This window comes from Lupinus angustifolius, unplaced genomic scaffold (assembly GCF_001865875.1).
Source record: "Lupinus angustifolius cultivar Tanjil unplaced genomic scaffold, LupAngTanjil_v1.0 Scaffold_668, whole genome shotgun sequence".
NCBI lineage: Eukaryota > Viridiplantae > Streptophyta > Magnoliopsida > Fabales > Fabaceae > Lupinus > Lupinus angustifolius.
The window spans coordinates 1-18,466 of NW_017727994.1; the positions used below are offsets into that span (position 1 = coordinate 1).

The 18,466-nt window shown below is 32.5% G+C and overlaps 2 protein-coding genes and 1 pseudogene across 2 annotated transcripts; 2 read left to right on the forward strand and 1 right to left on the reverse strand.

Annotated features, from left to right (window-relative positions):
- Positions 1-6: 6 nt before the first annotated feature.
- LOC109341797 (anthranilate N-methyltransferase-like) lies at positions 7-953 on the forward strand. The gene is made up of 2 exons (XM_019579767.1): positions 7-37; positions 515-953. Exons 1-2 carry the CDS (start codon positions 32-34, stop codon positions 809-811), a joined length of 303 nt encoding a protein of 100 aa, XP_019435312.1. The 5' UTR covers positions 7-31; the 3' UTR covers positions 812-953.
- A 947-nt stretch (positions 954-1,900) lies between these two features.
- LOC109341796 (NDR1/HIN1-like protein 12) lies at positions 1,901-3,589 on the reverse strand. The gene is made up of 2 exons (XM_019579766.1): positions 3,076-3,589; positions 1,901-2,384 (listed from the first exon to the last, which is right to left on the reverse strand). The coding sequence occupies exons 1-2, from the start codon at positions 3,441-3,443 to the stop codon at positions 2,042-2,044; spliced, it is 711 nt and encodes a 236-aa protein (XP_019435311.1). The 5' UTR covers positions 3,444-3,589; the 3' UTR covers positions 1,901-2,041.
- Positions 3,590-7,882: 4,293 nt separating this feature from the next.
- LOC109341798 lies at positions 7,883-17,646 on the forward strand (annotated as a pseudogene).
- The last annotated feature ends 820 nt before the right edge of the window (positions 17,647-18,466 follow it).

An 18,466-nucleotide genomic window follows, 5' to 3' on the forward strand; every position in this document is an offset into this window, starting at 1 on the left:
TCAAAGTGTGCCTAAAGGAGATGCCATATTTATGAAGGTGAGTGTAACAGTATTAAATTTTCAATGAAATTTTATCAAATATAATAATGAGAAATTCATTTCTAATCATAAGACTCTTAGCTTTCCATTGAAATTTAGAGCAACTTTGTATTTAGGGTGATAAAAATGGAGTAATTATGAAAATGGAGCTTTCCATTTATTAATTATCATAAAATTTGCTTGCTTGTTGTTGAAGCAACCTCTCCTAGATTATGACACCAACTGCTGATTGAGCCTAGATGTCATTACTGACTCGAATGACTTGGTCTTGGCACGACCAACTAAATGAGCCTGGATGGCCCTGACTAGTGGCAGTGCCCATATGGCACTACCGATTGGATCACTAGGGTTGATGGCTTAGCCTTGGAATGTTTTACTACTGGGTCGATTGGCACTGGCCTTGACACATCTCGTTATTGGGCTAATTGGCACTAACCTTATTATTATTATATATGATGATGAGTAAATAATGTAGTGGATACTTCAATGTTGGAGTGATGATGAGTGCTTGAAGTTGTTAAAGAAGTGCTATGAAGCTATTCCTGATGATGGAAAAGTGATTGTGGTGGAAGCACTTCTTGGTGTTATGCCTGAGAATAATGCTGCTTGGAAAGCTATTTCACAAACTGATATTTTGTTAATGGCTCAATCTCCAAGAGGGAAAGAGAGAAGTGACAAAGAATACATGGAATTAGCCATTAGAGCTGGATTTAGTGGCATTAGATATGAATGCTATGTACGTATGTTTTGTGTTATGGAGTTCTTCAAGTAGATATGTTGCATTATGTCATTGGAACATTCTACTACTTATGTTTAACTTTATGTCTATGTACTTTCGTTTTTTCGATTTTCGATTGTGATCAATAAATAAATGGTGGATGATGTAAAAGAATTCTTTATGTATTTTTTATTAAAGTGATTGTGGTGGAATGTGTTAAATATTTACATCCAAAAGTGATTCCCTTCAACTTTACCTAATTGTTCTTCATTCCACTAAATATTAGTCAATCAAAATATCCACTAACATAACAAAAGGCTAGAATCCTATACCTTGAGCACTAGTTTTCACTCATAAATCAAACTCCTATTGTGGGAAACTTCATAGATGCTATACCCACCATCAATTGTCTTCTAATTTATCATTCATTATTGATTAGTGATCATTTTTTCAATACTCTTATTTCATGCCCATTTCACATCTATTTTATAATTATTCATAAAAATATATTTGATTTTAAAATAATAATAATAATAAGTAATCAATGATTATAAAGTGAGTACTAAAAGGATGGGCATAAAGATTATGAAAATATTATTTCAATCCAAATATATTTAAGGGCCAACCTGGAGTATTGGGCCCAGATAAAAAACCTTGTGCACAAAGACTCTCATTTTTATTTAAACTTTGGTACTAAAATTTCTTGATAAATTAAATTCCCATTTTTTGGTACAAAAAATGTCAAGGTCAGGCATGAATATATCATAATCTGCACTCACAGAATTTGATGCAAGGGTAGACAAATAGAAACCTTAATCACTCATAATATAGTAAACTAAGAACAACCACAACTAAATAGAAATATTTTTTACTTTATTGTTCTTATTTTTTGACTTTTGTTCTTAAATAAGAATAATTTTTTGTTGTTCTTAACTAAAGAAAAGTGAGGAGAGAGATAGATGTCGTGAGAAAAAAGTAAATAATGTGGGACCCAAACAAGAATAAGAATGATATTTGTCATTGTGGGAAAAAATAAATGTTGTTCTTATTTTATGGGGAATTGTAATTATAAAATAATGTGTGAGATGAGATGTTATAAGAAATTCTTTTGTCTCTACCATATACATAGTGAATGCAAAAACAAGTCTCTAGAAAATTGCAAACTTTGATATTATATATAATTGGTGGATCCAAAAGAAGCAAGAATATTAAAATAGAGAAAGAAAAGAAACCAAAACATTGTTTACATTATTACACTTAATCATCAATGTTTTCCTTCATTTTTCATACATCTACCTTGCAAGGTGGAGCACCAAGAAGAGGAACTTGACCCACAAAACCTTTCTTCAAACCAATTAACATATCACATTTCACATAGAGTCCATAATGTGAAGTTCTTATAGCCCCAACCTTCCACCTCAACCTACCCAAAAAAACAAGTTTCAAACCCACCACCCCATAAGCCTCATCCACCATCAACCCATTTGACACCTCCACTGACACCGGCACCGGTGTGCCGCCGATCACCGGAGACAACGACACGGTGCTATGCTTCTCCAAGTATAATGGTGGCAGCATAATCTTTGGTGTTATGGCTTGGTTCCTATAGGACACAAAGGCAGAGAACCTAACATAGTAAAAGTACATAATATCATCAATAATAATTATTATACATCAAATATAATATCTGGATTTAATATATATACACCGAAGTATAAGTGTTTTTCACTGTCAGCAAATTATCCATCATTCATTATTGATTTATTAATTATCATTAACTCTTAAACAAAAATAATAAAACTCAATTGTAGATGATTGACTGAAGTATAAAAAACTTTATGCATAGATTTTAAACTCCATTCTTTGAAAATTTGAAGTAGAGAATATATCAAAATAGGTTATTTGGCTTTAAAATGTTAAAATTTAATATCTAACTTATATCTTTTCATGCTTTGATCTATTGGTCCACTATAGATTTCGATTCATATGACTGATACGTGTTTGAAGGAGTAGTCACACATCTCAAAAGAGATTAGTTTTTATCGAAGAAATGAAATGATACTTTTGGTAATACAAAAAAAAACTAGTATGATATACTCAACTCATTTTGATAGGTCTTGTTTTTATGATGTATGTCAATTTTAAATATCAAATTTATACAATACCCTTTTTAGGAAAATAGAGTTAGGTTTCATTTCTCTATTACTTTTTAATATAAAAAATGTTATACAACTATGAAGTGTGATGTATTAAGTTGAAGTGAAAAATGAAAACAAAGACATAAAAAACATTCATGAGGACACATGCATAGAATGAACCTGTCATAGTAAATAGAGGTACGCTTGTTTGGGTTCCTTATGAGGATGGTGAACTGCATGGTGGTGGACATGAGTGGTAAGGTGGTTGTGTTCATGCTGTATACGGCGGCGCCGACCACCGTGAACCTTGGTTTGTGAGGACGGTACACAAGCCATAGGACAAGAAGAGTGATACCAGCTAAGAGGAGTAAAATGGTGATAAAAGTGCATATTGAACGTTTTGTTGAAGAAGTTTTTGTATAGTGAGAAGGTTTTCCTTTAGCCATGGGTTTTTCTGGAGGAAGATGATGTTGGTATATGAGTGGTGGAGCTTGTGTTTGAGGAGGAGGAGTAGGAGGAAGAGGAGGAAGGTGGTGATTTTCTGCCATGGGAGGAAGATTTTGATCTCTAGTTAAAGGGTTTGTGTTTGTGTTTGTGTGTGAATGATTATGGAGTTTGAAAGAGATAGAAAATGAAAGAGTGGGGTTTGGTGAGGGTGTTAATTGTTAAAGGTATAGTGAATAGGAGAATAAAGTGGAGGAAAGGAAAATGCATAGGACACTAAGGGCTATCTTATTTTAATCTTCAAAACAATATTCTTTTGTTTAGGTTGAAATATGGTATAGTTAATAAATCAAAGTATTTAGTTCCTTTGGATAAGTACTTGAGAGTTTTTTATCAATTAAGCTCTAGAAGATTTAAAACACCAAGTTTTTTAATCATTACAAAGAGTAATAAAATGATATTTTTTATATTAGAATAATAATAAGGGTATAATATATATATATAATATGAATTGTCAGTTAAAAATTTATGCACATTTTAGTAGACCATATATCATTCATTTAAATTATTTTTATTTAATAGTCAATAATAATTAAAACTAAATGGTGAATAATGTAATGACGATGTAAAAAATATTATTTCAATCATGGGTTTTCTATTTTATATATTCCTTTTTATTGTATAACTTATTATACCCAAATCCGGAATTACATTCCTAACAAATTTTCATAACATTATATGGACCAAAAAAAGGTATAAAGGAGAGTTAGAATTGGGTCACTTTCAAACTAAAGTACATGACCCCAGTTTCTTATTTATTTAGATTGATCATTGATCACTGCTTTAGTTTTTGCCACTGTCTTTTGCTTTTCCTTTTTGTATATATGACTTAGTTTCAGTGTCTTTCCCTTCCCTCATTTCAGCTTCTTTTTTCATTTGCTTTTATCCTTTTAAATGGAAATGCAAAATAATTAAGAGGACATATAAAAATTAACATTAAAAATGTATATACCAAAAATATATCAAAAAATTAAGTTGCATTTATTTATACAAAAAAAAAGGTTCTCTTGAAGCTTAATCTAGTCAAGTTCCTCACACAATTTCTTCATACACAAGCATCACTATACACTTCATGTTAATAATGTCATAGTCAAATCTCTAATAAAGTTCACCATCTACTTATGTAGGTTCTATTCAATTTTTATTTTAGAACAAAATGAATAAATTTATTTATCTTTTTAGACCCTTTAAGATGTGAAGTAAAATTAACCAAAAGAGAACAAAAGTGGAGAAGAATGAAGAAGAGCTTAATAATATGTGGCTAAGTTTGAAGTCTTTGGCCGACATATGGATAAACTTTAGACATAGAAAATGAAAAGTTTGTGCATGCAAAAAATGAAATATGTGCTAATAAGTGCTTATGTGTTTTCACATGAATTTTACAAACGTTTGATTTTGTTTGGACCATGTTGTGTCACTTTGTGTGTATAACACCTGGTTAGAACATGTCTCATACACCGTTTTTATACATTAAACATTTGCTACTTTTAGATAATATTTGGTTCCTAGAGAATGTTAAACATTTTAGGGGTATAGTATCTCACTTAAATGTCACTGATAAATTATTAGAATATAATGTTCAAGGGAAATGATTATGTAAAATCATTTTCAGCCATATCTTAGTTGTGAGTCGTGAAGAATGTAAAAATTTGGATAGCTATATTTTTTATAGAAATGTTGTAACATTTTTTAGAATATTCAGGATACCAAAAAACTATATTCAATTGCAAAAATTTGCAAGTGGGCCAAATGTTTTCCAAGCTCAAAAAAATAAAAAAAAATAGGAGTAATAATATATCTTCTATTAAATCTTTATACACATGAAAAAATGAACAAAGTTATATTTGGTGACATGTATCACTTTCTCGCAGATAGAGGATATATTATTTTCCAAAAAAATAAAACTCTATGCATAAGGCTCTCACCTAATAAAGTCTAAGATGGGTAAATATATGCATGGGTTATTTCGGAAATTTGAATTTGTGAAAATAAATGTTTTTATGAGAAACATGATGTATGTACCATTACATACAATAATTTTTACATTGTCATAATTTATCATCATATTTAATTATTATTAATTTTTTTAAATTGAAATATAAATAATTCAAATGAATAATAAATGATACAACGTAGCTATTTAACTATGGCCTTGTATGCATTCAGCCCATAAAACATATAAAAACAGTAAAATCCAAACTTCAGAAGAATCCTACTAAATTGTAATAATCCTAAATAACAAGCCATCAAAAAACTAAGAATGCTTAAATCAAATAGATAGGTTCCACTAGGCCCTACACAATTAATTTTGTTGAGGTTAATCAGTGCTGGAAGTTAGACTACAATTCAATAAGGTAACTTCAAACTAACAAAATTGTATTTGTATTAATATCACTCATTTCTCATGTTCTTATAAAGTTGTATTAATATTATTATTTTGGACCAAATATTTAATTCAGTCGGGCTAATTAAATCGATTTACATCAAATAGTTCTAAAAAATTTACAATATTAACTAACATTATTTAATAATTTTCTACTTCAAATTTTAAATATATTATTATTATACTATTATCTAATTAAACACCAACAAAAACAGATTTTAGAAAATAAATTAAAACTGAAAACATAAACATATGCTAACAACTCATATCTACATTCAGTTGATTTTTATTGGGCTAATTGCCTAAACACTAGACGATCCATATCTGGATTTGGTATATTCTTGGGCACATCTTTGGTTTCTTGGAAATTCAAGAAACAAAATACAGTTTCGAGGTCCTCCTCCAAAGCTGAATATAGAGAGCCCTTGCTTTTACTTCTTGTGAAGTACAATTGCTTACATACTTACTAATTGATTTCTATGTGCCTTTTAAAAGGCCAGCAACCCTTTATTGTGATAGCCAATCCACAAGGTATATCGCTGCAACTTCGGTTTTTCATGAACGTACGAAACACTTTGATATTGATTGTCATATTACTCGTGAATACTTAAAGTACAATCTTTTTATCTTATTGCTTATAACATGTGGCTGATTTGTTTACAAAGGCTTTGGAACAAAGCTTATTTTGTCATATGCTGGCCAAGTTGAGGGAGGGTATTGAGTTTTATTGTATTGCGCTATTAGGCTATTGTTATATGAAGCCCCTTGACCAGTTTTAGTTTTCTGTTATTATGTTAATTAGTTGGTTAGTTAGGTTTCCTCTTTTAATTTATTTCCTATATAAGGCTGTTATTCATTGTTATCAATCAATCAATATATTCATTTTCAATCAATAAAGTCATTTCATCTTTTTTACCATGTTGGAATCCAATATATTTGTCTTTGTTCTCACTTCTTTTCTTTCCTTTTTCGCTATTCTTTTTAGGCAACAATATTTGGGTATCTATTTTATTGCTCGTGGTACCCATTAGGACTAGTATGATTGGCACAATGTAAGGCATTTTGTGATTCTTGAGGCTGATGTGTCATGGGTCCGTTGGTCTTGCCTCGTAACAGGCTAAGTAAAGCTAAATGTAAATGTTAGCTACATTAGAGGCCAAAATATAATTGGAGAGGGTGGAGCTATTCGTGACGTTGAGGGACGATGGTTGTTAGGGTATTTGGCGAATTTCGACATAGAAGCACCTATCTTAGTAGAACTCTTGACTAGGAAGCAATGTTTGAATTTGACTTGAAACATATGTTATAGGAATATCATTCTTGAAAGTGATTGTCTTGAAGTAGTGCAAGTTATATGAGAAGGAGTCTAGATTTGTGTTAGTCATATTTTACATGTAGTCTCTAAAATTCGCGCTTGAATATCACATAATTGAATTGTTGAAGTCAAACATGTCGCAAGGGAGACTACCAAAGTGGCTAATTTCTTGGTAAAAATAGGCTCTCATTTGCCTACGAATCTGAAAATTTTGAACACTGCTCCACTCTAGTGTAGAAACTATCTTGAATTGGATCTGAATCCTTTATTCTAGCGTTTATTCCTTTGTCTTTCTTTATTTCTCAATGTACCAAAAAAACACTAAATATAAATGTAAACAAAATGACTTAATGATATTATGACATAATTTTCACTTTTACCTATTGCTTGTGAAAGCAACATTTGAATTTATACTTTATTAATCATGGAAATTAGATTTCATGATTTATTAATCATGGAAATGAAACATTAACATGATAAAGATAGAACATATATACTCTAAAAAGTTGACAGAAGTTGTGAAAAAATCAACATCTACTTAAATGTCTATTGGTCTCTAATTTTACACAGACAACCGAAGTCTCTTAGATAGAAGTCATTCCTAGATATATGAACATGTCTAAGATATATGTTGTTAAACTAATAAAATTTTTATGTGATTCTTAAATTTTTCAATAATTAAGATTCTCATTGGAACATGTGTATTATTGAATTCAAATTCTAATTAATTTATTTAGATAAAAAATGTGAAATATTAGATTCCTTAAAAATTGTTGAGGCCTCTAACATCTCCACCCTCAACCTCACTCTGTGAACATGTTTACATATTGATTTTGAGATTATTTCATATGAAATGGAAAGTTGAGAATATAGCTTCTGAAATCATCATATCTCACAATTAACACTGTTATCCCATTTTTGATTCTGAACTCTGAAAAATGCACAGACAATTTCTCCACTACTCAAAAACCCTAATAACCTTCACTTCACACCATATCACATCACCATTACCAACCCATCACTTTCAAACCCAAAAGCTTCAATCTTTTCATTCCCCAAATCACGACACTTCAATTTCCCCAATTGGGTCACCAACCAGAGTTCAAAAACTCATTGCCTCACAACAAGATCCTCTTCTTGCAAAACAAATATTTGACTATGCTTCAACTGTTCCCAATTTCAGACACACTTATTCCACTTACCTTATCCTTGTTCTCAAATTGGGTCGCTCCAAAAACTTCACTCTCCTTGATCAAATCATAATTCGCTTGAAAAATGACCCTTCTTACAAAATCACACATACCCTTTTCACTTACTTGATCAGAGTCTATGGTGAAGCTGATTTACCTGAAAAAGCACTCAAAATGTTTTACACCATGATGCAATTCAATCTCAAACCTTTAACCAAACACCTTAACTGCATTCTTGAGATTCTTGTTTCGCATAGGAACTATGTTAGGCCTGCTTTTGATTTGTTTAGGGATGCTCATAAACATGGGGTTGTAGCGAATACTAGGTCTTATAATGTTTTGATGAGGGCTTTTTGTTTGAATGGGGATGTTAGTATTGCATATATGCTGTTCAATAAAATGTTTAAGAGAGATGTTCTTCCGGATATCGAGTCTTACCGGATTTTGATGCAGGCGTTGTGTAGGAGGAATCAAGTGAATGGTGCTGTTGATTTGTTGGAGGATATGTTGAACAAAGGGTTTGTTCCTGATTCTTTGACTTATACAACTTTGTTGAATAGTTTGTGTAGGAAGAAGAAGCTTAGAGAGGCTTACAAGCTTCTTTGCAGGATGAAGGTTAAAGGGTGTAATCCTGATATACTTCATTACAATACAGTTATTTTGGGGTTCTGTAGAGAAGGGCGAGCTCACGATGCTGGTAAAGTTATTGATGATATGCACGTGAATGGTTGCTTGCCTAATCTCGTGTCGTATCGTACTTTGGTTAGTGGTTTGTGTGACATGGGAATGTTTGATGAGGCGAAAAAATATATGGAGGACATGCTGGGCAAAGGTTTTTCTCCACATTTTGCTGTTATCCATGCGTTAGTGAAGGGTTTCTGCAATGTTGGTAGGATTGAGGAAGCTTGTGGAGTTCTCACAAAGTCACTAGAGCATGGGGAAGCTCCTCATACGGATACTTGGATGAACGTAATACGGATGATATGTGAAGATGAGGGTCAGAAAATCAGTGAGGCTATTGATGAAATTCTTAAGATTGAAATAAAAGGTCATACTAGAATAGTTGATGCTGGCATTGGTTTGGAGAACTACTTGATTCGGAAGATACAAGCCAAGTCGAGAGCATTTTAAATATTTCGTGTCTTACAATCTGTAAGCATACCTGCAGCATGTAATACTCAACTATGTGACTTATGCATTCTTATTAGTTATTTTCCAGTGCCCTGCATTGTTTTGCTTCCTATGTTTTAACTATTTGTTTGTTTAGGAATCTGACATACATTCCTCTAGAACATATGGTTTGAATGCCATTGTTACATATCATTCAGGAACTCAGAATTGTTGAGGATGATAATTTATATTTTTTAAGAGGGATAAGAGATCAAGCCAGAGCTATATGGAACATTGATATTGCTGATTGTATTACAGAAATTACCAACACAGCAATATAGAATGCAACATTGGTATTGCTGATTTTATTGCCAGGGCTATAGTAAAGTCATTTCAGCATCAACCACAGAACTGATAGAGACAAGAAAAATGTAGTATTTGTATATTATTTGTGAAATTAAGATATACTATTTGTATACTTCAGTCTTTTTATTTTAATTTATAGTTTGTGATTTTAATTAATAAGAAAATTGTAGTATTATTGTTCTGGTATTTGTGTCAACTTGATTGTGTTCGTGACTTTCCACAAAATGATGTGTAATTAACTTACAAATAATGCAGGTTGTATCACAGGAACCCCAAATAATCACTGAAAAGAGAAGAGGTTATAGGTTATATACTGTGCATATGATTTATACTTTCCATAACATTTAGGATTCAAGCAGGGTTCTGGGCCCCAGATGAAAAATGATATTCTCATTCTTCAACACCTTTTTGTATAACTATTTCATAAACATTTTGATTCGGAAACAACAATGTGTAAAAAAATGTGGGTGTAAGTGCCCAAAATAATGTAGGATGTGTAACCATATCATAGCATAGATTTATAGATAGACAACACAAAGCTGGGCACAGATGTTTGCACTCATGTACATTTACTACAGAGTTTGCTGATATAATATTTTTAAGGCTGAATAGTGACACAAACTTTTCAGGACAAACACTACATAGTACATACCAAATTTAATACTTACTTTGTCATTAACCATAAAAGCTTAATACTTCTAAGAAAATCATGTTCCAAAAAGAGCACTTTGCTTTTGCTGATTTTACAACAAAGATAAAGGATATGAATCCAAATATTGATGGAACTTCCATAGTAGGTCATCTCTACTTTCCGCTTACATATTCAAGTTATGGAAGGTCCTCAAATCAATCTCGGCAATACATAGAGAGCAGAGAGCTTCTTCTTGCTGAAACAACCAAAAATTGCAGCCATCTCTACACTGATACTGAAGTTGCAGTTTAAGTTTCAGACTTTTCCACCCCCTTGTCTAAGCACAAGTGTACGACCGCCGAATGCCTGCAAGAAAGACCAGATTTAGCACCAGACACAAGTGACCTAAACTAAGAAGCACAACATTAAAAAGTGGCAGAAGCAGATTTTACTATTCCATTAATGGACATTGCTGCGTCGCGTTCTCTCTCTGAAAGGAAAGAGACAAATGCATAGACTCGAGATATTTCCTCCTTCTTGTCAATAAATATCCTTAAACTAGCCACGGTACCAAATCTAACAAAGAGATGTCTTAATTCTTCAGGCCTAACATGCTTAGGAAGATTCCCAACATACAACTGATACGGAGATTCGTAGTATATAACTTTCTTTGGAGAAGAGTTCATTGTCTTACGATTCTTCCCTCTACGATTCATTTCAACTGAAAATCTAACCCGCATTTCGCGCCCACCAACATCCTTCAGTTGTGAAGAAAGAAAAAACCAAGGTTTCAGATCAAATATCCAGGCAACAATAATCAAATACAAGTAGGGAGGCAAGTTTCATACTAACCAATCCATCCAATGCGGAAACTGCGTTTCTTGCTGAGTTAATAGATTCCAGTGTTACATAAGCGCACCCTTTACTTTCACCAGTCTCGGCATTTCGGCAAACCTGCAGCAGAGCAATTAAGCATAAACACAAAGGCTTGTGATGGTTTCTCATAGGAAAATAATGTCATTTTAGTCGTTGAGAGTGTAAAACCCAATCAAATTGGTCCTTTTCAAGAATGAATTTGACTAATAAAAATGGGCCAATTTCACTGGTCTCAACCTCCCAGAAAACCATAAGTAAGCACTGTTTTCAATTGAGGTTGTGATTAAATTGTGTTTACTGCAATTGCAGGAAAGTGCAACCACAATTTAAACCCTTTCATAAACACAAAGCACTCTGTTTCGGATTTCATCATACTGAATTGCTGATTCAATGATGAAAACTTTAAAACAATTGCAAATCTAGTTCAGCAATAAAAATAAGTGAATAGAGATAACAAAAAGCTACAAGCCTCTATGGTACATATTATATATATAATAGTAAACCAGTGCTTTATGAGAATACTCTTAAAATTATCCTATCTAGTTTGACAATGAAAAAGCTTCAACACAAATAAATATAAATTGTGCTAACTTATTTTGACAAAATCACCATACCAAAACAGAACCTTATTTGACCAAAAATAAGTATGTTGGTTATATTTGGCAAATGAGTTTATAAGTCCATGAGTTGACTTATGCGTTCATATTAACAACTTCTTCAATTGTTGTAAGGCTAAGACTGCATACATTACTCTCCTCATATCCCAATAGGTAGGAGTCTTGTGCACCGATCCGATGCATCATCATACATCAAGTTATCGTGATTAGTTTCATTAAACTTGTCAACAATTAAGCTTATTTTTTACAAAACTACTGTTATTATTATGCCTTACTCATTTTATCTCTCCCCTGCAAGGTAAACACTGAGGGTATTTTGGTAATAACATAATTAACGTACCTAGAAATTTAGAAACAGTCCTAAAAAAGGACTAAGATAAAATCTCTCAAAATCTTCTTGTAAAAAGTACAAGTCACTTCCATGTGAATTATGACTCATATCATGTGCTTAATCTATTCTAATAACTCAATCTTATCAAACACTTGTACTTTTTTTCAATTAGCTTATAATCTTCTATTAATCTATTCTAGCTAAATCAAACACATCTTATACAACATTAAATAATCAAATTTAAATAAAAAAAATAGAGAAAAATAGAAATAAACCTCTACATATAAAACGTTTCCGTGAGGCTTGAACAAATCAAGTAGATATTCAGAGTCGATTTTTCTAGGAAGGTTAAAAACGTAAACTTCTGTAGCTTTTGGCTTCATCCATTGTTCTTCATTTTCTGAAACGTCGTCGTTTACGTGTTCTGTTGACAAAGCTGTGTAAACCCTAGTATTAGACCTTAACACAATGGGAAGTGGTGAGAATGAAACGCATCGTTTTGATGAAGTTACGAATTGGGGTTTGTTGTTTAAGAATGAATAATTGAAACAAAGAGATAGAGTAGCATTCGCCGCCATTTTTTTTTTTAACTTCGATTTTGGCATTGAAGTTCTCAACTTGGAATTTTTTTAACATGGGAATTTGAGTTCATCTGTACCGTTCATTTTGTTTAAAGAAAATCAGTGGTGATTATTGAAAAAAGGTTTTCAAACGATGTCGTTTTAAAGTTTTCAACCTCTATACACCCATACTCAAGATTTTTTATCTCAAATTTAAGTTAACCTAATTACATTTTTTTTGTACTACTAATTGTATTTTCTTCTTACTTTATTGTAAGGAACTAATCCTTTTTAAGATTTGTGGTTGTTACTTCTGATAAATATTATTAACATGAATTGAATTTTTAACCTTTTTATTATCTTGAGAATTTAGCCGGTTTTATACTGCTAAACTAATGTCGTATTGGTAAATACACATAATTTTAGACCAAATATATTCTACAAAAATTCTAGTGGAGAAAACAATTTTTCAAAAACCAAAATGGAAATATTATGATTCTTATTTGAATTTTCAATATAAAAATATATACAAATTACAAAGCTTCTACATTTTTCTCTTAAAAAATTGCACTATGAAGAAAATGAACCTTAAGTTATAAAATTATTTCGAGAAAAAACAATTTATAGACAATCAAATAGCCAACTTAATTGAAGAAAAAAAAAAAGAAAACTAATATAGTTGTTTTGCTAAATTTGGATACTAAACAATGTAAAATCTCTCTATTATCGGAAAACACAAAATGCTCAATAAAACGACTTATTTATAGTATTAGATTTTTTGGTACTATAAAAGGTATTCCTCGTATTTTTTGGCTAATGAATTAATTGCTTTTACATTGGTAACTGTCCTGATGTCATGTTGGTCTTGTAGTATTAAATTGAAACAATAAAAATGATATATCTACACAAGTTTTCTTATTACATTATATGGTAAGAGAATTTCAATTATATTAAGAGTAAACACTCATTTAGTCCATCATATTTTTTGAATTTATCAGTTTAGTTATTCAAAAGAAAAAAAACCTATTATGGTTCCCAAAATTTTAAATGTGGGTCAAATTAATCATTTTAGCATATCTTATAATATTTAATAATGACTAATTTGACACAAAAGAACTTATCTGACTTACATTTAAAAATTTTGGAACTATTTTCGATATTTTCTTTATTAAAAGACTAAATTGGTAAAGTTGATAAATAAGGGAGAATAAAATGAGTATTTATTCGAATATTAAAAAAGGAACTCTAACTTAAAACTCTTTTCTTCTTTCTTTGTCGCCAATTCTGAAACAGTGAGTTTCTAAACTGAACACCATGATGTATAGGGAAAACGACACCGTTTCATCCCCAATTGCCGCCATTAATTGTGGCACTCCGGTGGCCGTAGAATACGTGCGATCTCTAACCGAAGTAGGAACAATGACGCGCTTTCTTCACGAGTGCATCGCACACCAAAGAACCTTAGATATTGAACTCGATGATCTCTTATCACAGCGTAACAATCTTCACGAACACCTTCTACATCTTCAACGATCTTCAGAAGTTCTCAACATTGTTAAATCAGACTCTCATTACATGCTTAACAATGTTTCCTCCACTTGTGATCTCGCTGATGACGTCAGCAGGAAGGTGCGTGAGCTAGATCTCGCTCAGTCGCGCGTGAGATCCACGCTGTTAAGGATTGACGCGAACGTGGAGCGAGGGAATTGTTTGGAAGGAGTGTATAGGGCGCTTGATTCGGAGGATTACGAATCTGCGGCTAGGTATTCGATAAGTTATCTCATCCGGCTACTAAATAATCTTTTTCTACAAAATATTTTTATAAATAATACACATTGTCGTAGTTTTAGTGGTTGAATGAGATATCTCTTGATATAAGGAAATATTTTAGTCTCTTGATTTATTCATGTTAGGATTTTATTTGTTATTAATCAGCGTCATGGTTATGTTTGGATGCTAAAGTTGAAAGGTAATAATTAGCTAATTGAATCAAATGTTTGGTAAGATTAATTATTAAGCTAGATGATAGATGTAAAATTTGGAAACATCATCAAGGTGACTAGCTTATTCGACTAAAAAATAAGTTACACATTTTGTTTGTTAAATGAGCTTATTTCAAAGACCTAAGAGCTTATAAGCTTTTATTTGATAAGTTAATTGAAGTAGCGTATGAGCTTATAAATTGGGGTTTATTAGTAGCTAGTTTATCAGGTAATTTTAACAAACAGATTCGATTCAATCATCTAGTTTATCGTCTCTTAACTTTCAATTTCTAGCTTATAAGCTTTGAATTAGCTTACAAGTCTCCAGATAGTTTATCAATTAGTTGTGCCAAACGAAACCTTGTGCCCCCTACCTTATAAGCCATAAACTACCTCTGGGCTCTGGCAGCATATCAATTACGAGCTTATAAGTTCGTAGCTTATTGAAATAAGTCTATTTACCAAATTATTTTTGGTCAAAAATAGCTTATAAGCTACTTTATGATGTAACCAAAAAAGCAGACTCTATGATTTTGTACCAGTCTTATATATAAGACCACCCTCTTCCTGTACACTTGAACTTTCAGAATTAGTCAGGTATATTTTTCATTTGTTTGTGTCTCTGTTTCTAACATGATATATTTTCTAACAGGTATGTGCAGGGTTTTCTCAAGATTGATGCTGAGTATAAGGATTGTGGGAATGATGAAAGGGAGAGGGAGAGGTTGATGAGTGCTAAGAAGCAGCTCGAAGGGACTGTGAGGAAGAAGCTCTCAGTCGCAGTAGATCAGAGAGATCACTCTGAGATTTTGAGGTTTATTCAGCTTTATACACCACTAGGGATGGAAGAGGAAGGGTTGCATGTTTATGTTGGGTACTTGAAGAAGGTAATTGGGATGAGATCGAGGATCGAGTTTGAACAATTGATGGAACTGAGAAATAATGGAAGCAATGTTAATGTTAATTTTGTTTTGTGTTTGACTAATTTGTTTAAGGATATTGTGTTGGCGATTGAAGAGAATAATGAGATATTGAGTGGTTTGTGTGGTTTGTGTGGTGAGGATGGGATTGTGTATGCGATTTGTGAGCTGCAAGAGGAATGTGATTCGCAAGGCTCTATGATTTTGAAAAAGTATATGGAATATAGGAAGTTGGCTAAGTTGTCGTCTGAAACCAGTGCACAGAACAGTAATTTATTAGCGGTTGGAGGAGGCGCTGAGGGACCCGATCCACGAAATGTTGAGTTGTACTTGGAGGAAATTCTTTCACTTGTGCAATTAGGTGAGGATTATACGGAGTTCATGATTTCAAAAATCAAGGGTCTTACTTTTGTGAACCCCGAATTGGTCCTACGCACAACGAAGGCTTTCAAGATTGGTAGTTTCAGCAAAGTTGCACAAGATTTAACTGGATTTTATGTGATTCTGGAAGGGTTCTCTATGGTGGAGAATGTTAGGAAAGCTATACGGATTGATGAACAGGTGCCTGATAGCCTTACCACTTCTATGGTGGATGATGTGTTCTATGTCTTGCAGAGTTGTTTGCGAAGGGCAATATCCACTTTGAATGTAAGTTCTGTTAGAGCAGTTTTGAGTGGTGCTAATAATTTATTGATCAATGAGTATCAAGAAGCCTTACAGCAGAAAATAAGGGTGCCAAACCTTGGTGAAAAGTTGTTCTTTGGTGGTGTTGGCGTACACAAAACTGGGACAAAATTTGCAGCAGCTTTAAATAATATGGATGTTAGCAGTGAATATGTTCTGAAGCTGAAGTATGAAATAGAAGAACAGTGTGCTGAGGTTAGCGGTGTTATTTTTAGTACCTTACAGTTATATTTGACAACAAAGTTCATTAAATCCGTAAATATGATTGGTATGTCATTTGTCTTATGCATGTTGTGTTCCATTAGAAGGTAGTTTGATATTCCTAGTGATTCATCATGAAATTGATTCTCATTTAGAAATAGTAATGTTGAAAATCGGTAGATCAATTTTTTTAACGATATTTCAGTCATACACTGTTAGTCATATTTTTATTTATAGAAGTTTGCTTTGCCTAACGAATTTATTTCATTTTAAATTGAAGCACTAACTAACTCAATTTCTTTCTTTATACAGGTTTTTCCTGCACCAACAGATCATGAAAAGGTAAAATCTTGTTTGTCTGAGTTGGGAGAAAGCAGCAATGCTTTCAAGCAAGCCTTGAATGCTGGCATAGAACAACTTGCAGCAAGTATTACACCAAGGATACGACCAGTTTTAGACAGTGTAGGAACAATCAGCTACGAACTTTCCGAGTCCGAGTATGCAGATAATGAAATGAATGACCCATGGGTTCAAAGACTTCTTCATGCCATCGAGACAAACGTGGCATGGATGCAGCCACTGATGACTGCTAACAACTATGACAATCTTGTTCATTTGGTTATTGACTTCATTGTGAAAAGGCTTGAAGTCATTATGATACAGAAAAGATTTAGTCAGCTTGGTGGCCTTCAGCTTGACAGAGATACTAGAGCTTTGGTAAGCCATTTCGGCATAATGACACAGAGAACTGTTAGAGACAAGTTTGCGCGTCTTACTCAAATGGCAACGATTCTTAATTTCGAAAAGGTATCTGAGATTCTAGATTTCTGGGGAGAGAACTCTGGACCTATGACATGGAGATTAACTCCGGCAGAGATCAGCCGCGTATTGGGTCTGCGAGTTGATTTTAAGCCAGAAGCTATAGCTGCTCTAAAGTTGTAATTCCTCTCTAGAGAGTCTCTTCACATTCTTTTGATTTTATTAGTTTTCTTCTTATCTGATAAGTCTTGTTGTCATTATTTTTAGTGTTTGAGTAGGTTAAATATAAAGTTCTGTTATGTTATTTGCAATATGCTGAATTCAAAAACAAAAGAAGTGTAATCATAGTGTAATTAGATTTACCCCTCAAGATTTCATTGGTTTTGCATGGAACATCTTGTGTGAAAAGTTATGTATTCTTCTTTATCCACTGTCAAATTTTGAAATAAAATATTTTTTTCTGCTTTTAGTTCTTCTAAGCATCAACATAGCGGCAAGTTTCTTGCCTTGTAACTTGGAGGTATTGAATTCAATTCCTGGAAACAATTTATTTGCTTGCGAACATAAGATTGTGTATATCATATTCTATTGGGTGAGAATTTCGTGCACTTAACTGCATTTTTTAGTGGATGTTTCAGATACTTGTATGAAGGTCTCCCTTCAAAAAATAATAATTTATGAAGTACAGTATTAGATGAAGTTTGTTGATAGCTTTTACTTCTAAAGTTCAAGTTTTCTCATTGTTTGCAAAGTCAAAACTCAAAAGTATTTGTATAGGAGGAAATTTGCAAACTTAGCACCTAGTGTGAATTTTTATGGGTATTGCTCAATTAACCGGTATTTGTAGTAATTTGAGTTTTCTGTATTTACATAAATGATGTTTCCACTAAGGAATGAGAAGAGCTCATATAAACCCATTCAAGGGTTGTTTGGAATAACTTATTTGGTCTTGAGAAAATAGCTTATTATCTCTCTATGAAAAGAACTCGACAAATATTAGGCTTTATTTTTATTGAAAATGAAAATAGCCCCAAAAGCATTCCATTTTTTTAATAACCTGATTGGTTTAGTAATGACTTAATTACAATTCAAACAACATGGGTCCATAGCTCAGTGGTAGAGCATTTGACTGCAGATCAAGA

Coding starts and splice junctions, on each gene's coding strand:
- LOC109341796 (XM_019579766.1), bottom strand. CDS start 3,443: ATGGCAGAAAATCACCACCTTCCTCCTCTTCCTCCTACTCCTCCTCCT. Junction 2,385..3,075: donor ACCTCTATTTACTATGACAG/GTTCATTCTATG, acceptor TTACTATGTTAG/GTTCTCTGCCTTTGTGTCCT.